This window comes from Morone saxatilis, unplaced genomic scaffold (genome assembly GCF_004916995.1).
Source record: "Morone saxatilis isolate NCDOM2014 unplaced genomic scaffold, NCSU_SB_2.0 Contig16, whole genome shotgun sequence".
Classification (NCBI taxonomy): Eukaryota; Metazoa; Chordata; class Actinopteri; family Moronidae; genus Morone; species Morone saxatilis.
Genome location: NW_023339718.1, coordinates 27,400,935 through 27,404,150, shown reverse-complemented (window position 1 = coordinate 27,404,150; position 3,216 = coordinate 27,400,935). Strand labels below are relative to the sequence as shown.

General features: G+C 44.2%; 1 protein-coding gene across 2 annotated transcripts in view; it reads right to left on the bottom strand.

Annotated features, from left to right (window-relative positions):
• dph7 (diphthamide biosynthesis 7) overlaps positions 1-3,216 on the bottom strand; it is an 8,637-nt gene that overhangs the window by 1,651 nt on the left and 3,770 nt on the right. Inside the window, exons 6-8 of one of the 2 annotated variants that reach the window (XM_035657919.1) lie at positions 2,890-3,050; positions 1,767-1,905; positions 1,451-1,623 (exon numbers count right to left, since the gene is read on the bottom strand). In XM_035657919.1, coding sequence (XP_035513812.1) covers positions 1,451-1,623; positions 1,767-1,905; positions 2,890-3,050 — 473 coding nt within the window. The remainder of the gene's footprint in view (positions 1-1,450; positions 1,624-1,766; positions 1,906-2,889; positions 3,051-3,216) is intronic. The other variant, XM_035657920.1, reaches the window with a different exon arrangement.

Genomic DNA, 3,216 nt, shown 5'->3' with positions numbered 1-3,216 from the left:
GAATTTGAGTCTCAACTAGGCTTCCAAAAAATAACTGCTTCGTTATAGTCTAGTGAAATGAATTCATCAGGATTGTCAAGTTTCAGTAGTTAGAGTTTGATTATCTTTCAGACAAAGCCCGAGCCATCCAGGAAGGCTGACTTCATGCTTCCAGTCTCTCCTTTTATATACTCTTTCATTCTGTCATAGTCTGGCCAATTCTACTTTTTCAACTATACTTTATTGGGTTAAGTTCCCTTCAAAGACCCTAAAATTCACTAACCGTGTTTTCTTCTACTGGGTTTATCCCCAATTAGCTGCACCTGTAGGGTCTATGTTCTTAAACACAGAACCCGCAACTTCACAGCCTACAGGCACAAGGCCATGAGATATTTGCTTACGTTGACATTGTCTTTGTTCTCCCTTTCTTGCAGGATTACAACCCATTGCATCCACTTACTGGACTTACGTGCATCGTTGACGGTCTGTTGTCGTTAACATACATTTCGAACTTATAATTTGTTTCTTTCAACTGCTCGTCTCCTCGTTTTTGCAACGGCTTCAGAGCCGGGTCCGTAGCGAATGGGCGGCGCGCGCTTGTCTTCGTGTCTTGCTTGTCTGATGGCGGCGCGTTTGCCGTGAGGGTGTAGTTGTGCTCTGGTTACGGGCCAGTCCGCCCCCTCTGTGTCGCCGCGCTTGGCTCTTTTCCATCGCTACATTTACGCCTGCCCATCTTCCAGCTTCGCGCCTTGTGACGTCCCACCCAACTTTTGTGAAGGGCGTGGTCGTCATAGCTTGACGTCACTCATCCCTTTGTACCGTATTCTTTCCCTGGGATTACCCTACTAGTGGCGGTTATTTGCGTAGGTTATTTCTTTCTAGCGGACTGGCAGAGTTGTTTATTTTTCCGTGTGTGTAAGAAATGGCTAAAGTTAAATGTATGAGTAACCTGTGCTTTAACCGCTGGCTGTAACTGAGAGGGACGCTTATTTGACTCAACTGGCTGTTCCCGGCTGTTAGGGGGCGAGGATGGCGTTACGTGGGCTTTGGGTTGTTCGTCTATTTGTGTGTTTTATTGTGTTGCGATGCACACCGGTGGTCGAGAGCAATTGTTCTCGGGAGCGACATCATGGTTAAAGCTTTTACACCTATGTCCGTTCCCCTCAACTGACGTAGCGCACATGTGACGCTCACGCCGGAGCGGCCATATGCATTGTACTACTTGGCGCGTGGTTGGTCGCGACACTAAGATAAGATAAGATCAGTCTTCTCCTGAACAGCAGGGTGCTATGCCATGAGCAAGGCTACGAATGATATGTTGGGACCAATCTTCTAATCAAAGAAAAACCTGTTCTGACTGAGACCCAACACTAACTAAACTAAATTAAACGGAATAACCATTACAAACAAAAACAAAAAAAGTTAACTACCCAGAGCAAGTACTTCTTGCCCACCTCTCCCTCACACTCACCGAGGGCCGGCCGGCAGTTAAGGATATGGAAGTCATTGTGCATGCAGGCTGCCAGCAGTAGATTCTGATGGGTCGGATGCCACTTCAGCCTCCACACTCCACCACCCAGGGAACTCTCACTGAGAGGCTGCCGCATGTTCCTGCCATCCCACAGCAAGACCTGCTCATCATAGCTGCAGAGAGAAGCACAAGACTTAATCAAAGAGTGAGAAAGCTTCAGTTTAGGACATGAAGGCCAAAAAACATGAAGCAGTCAAAATAGTACAAAAGGTCATTCTCTCAGAGAATGCCATGCAGAGTTCATTGGGATATTCACCTGCCTGTAGCCAGGATGTGTTCACGATGTGGGTTGCTGTGAATGCTGCACACACCCATCGAGTGCTTTTTACTGGTAAAAGTGGGGGAGGAGGGACCGACCCTGAGATCCCAGCCTTTAAGTTTGCAGTCATCACCACCTGTTGAAGAAAAACAACATCCAGAAATAAATTAATTAAAATATATAGCAGTTCAAATAGGCTCCCTCTTATGCACCAAAATACTGGTTACACATCAATGCAATAACAATAATTGATTAATAATATATATATAATCATATCAAAAAACTCCAGCATATTGTACTCTTTACTTTAGGTACATTTTGCTGATAATACCTACACAGTATGTACTGTTACTTAAAGGCATACTGTGCAGCATTTTCAGAAAAATGAAGCTACATTTCGGTGCATGTGCACAAAATTCACACAGGGCTGAGCAGAGAATGTAATGGCTGTGTGACAATCCAAAAATAGCATTTGATTTCTCTGATTCACTGCTCTGTTCTCACTAACTGTGCTCCCTCCCTTCATTCCCTATGTAGCTCGACCAAAGGTGCTCTCTGGTTTGCTCAAAATGGGGAGGAGGGGCCAAATTTGAATGATTGCGATGGGATCTCCATTATGGTGCGTAGAAAGAAGAAAATAATTTACTTCAGTAGATTATATACAAAGTCGCGATGCTTGCATCCCCCAACACGCCCCTTTTTTCACCAAACGCCATCATGATTGTTATTTCAGCATCCTTTTGATCTTTTGATTTAATACATTAAATCACAGCAAAATATGTTTATTTTTGGCGCATACCACCATTGTAGTCCAGATTAAAGGGCCAATATTTACATTTGTTCTCTTCGTATTTGAGTTATGGAAGCTCACGCTAAAGGAGCTCAGACTACAGAGCTCTGGTTTGAGGTCTACGTCAGAGCACCATACTGACATTGAGCTGACAGCAGCAGGTCTGTTTATGACGTCTTTACGCTAGTTAAGACTTCAGGAAAATTTCATACAACAAATGTTTTTGTCTGGGATACTATAATTCTTACAGTGAATGTTTTCAATTCATAAAACAAAGTTACATACACAAAAGTACCCATTTAAAATGTGACAGATGTAGAGGAGTGTTACCAGAATAAACCAGCTGTGTGTCCCAATAGGAAAAGGCGGAGATCCAGGCCTCGAAGTCATGGGCCTTCCACTGAGACAGAGCCGTCAGGGCACCTTCAGCCATGGAGAGAACACTGACACAGCCTGCAGAGTCGCTGCACACCACCCGCACGTCACAGCTGCTGACACCAACAACATTGTTTTATTGCCCTGTGTTGTCAGATTTGACCATTGACTGTGTCATATATTGGACAGAGCTTTTGGGTCTGTGAAGTGAGGCCAACTTCTTCTTTCATTTATGAGCTCAGTAAACGGTTTACTAATGAGTTTATGGTCTCAGTATCTAGT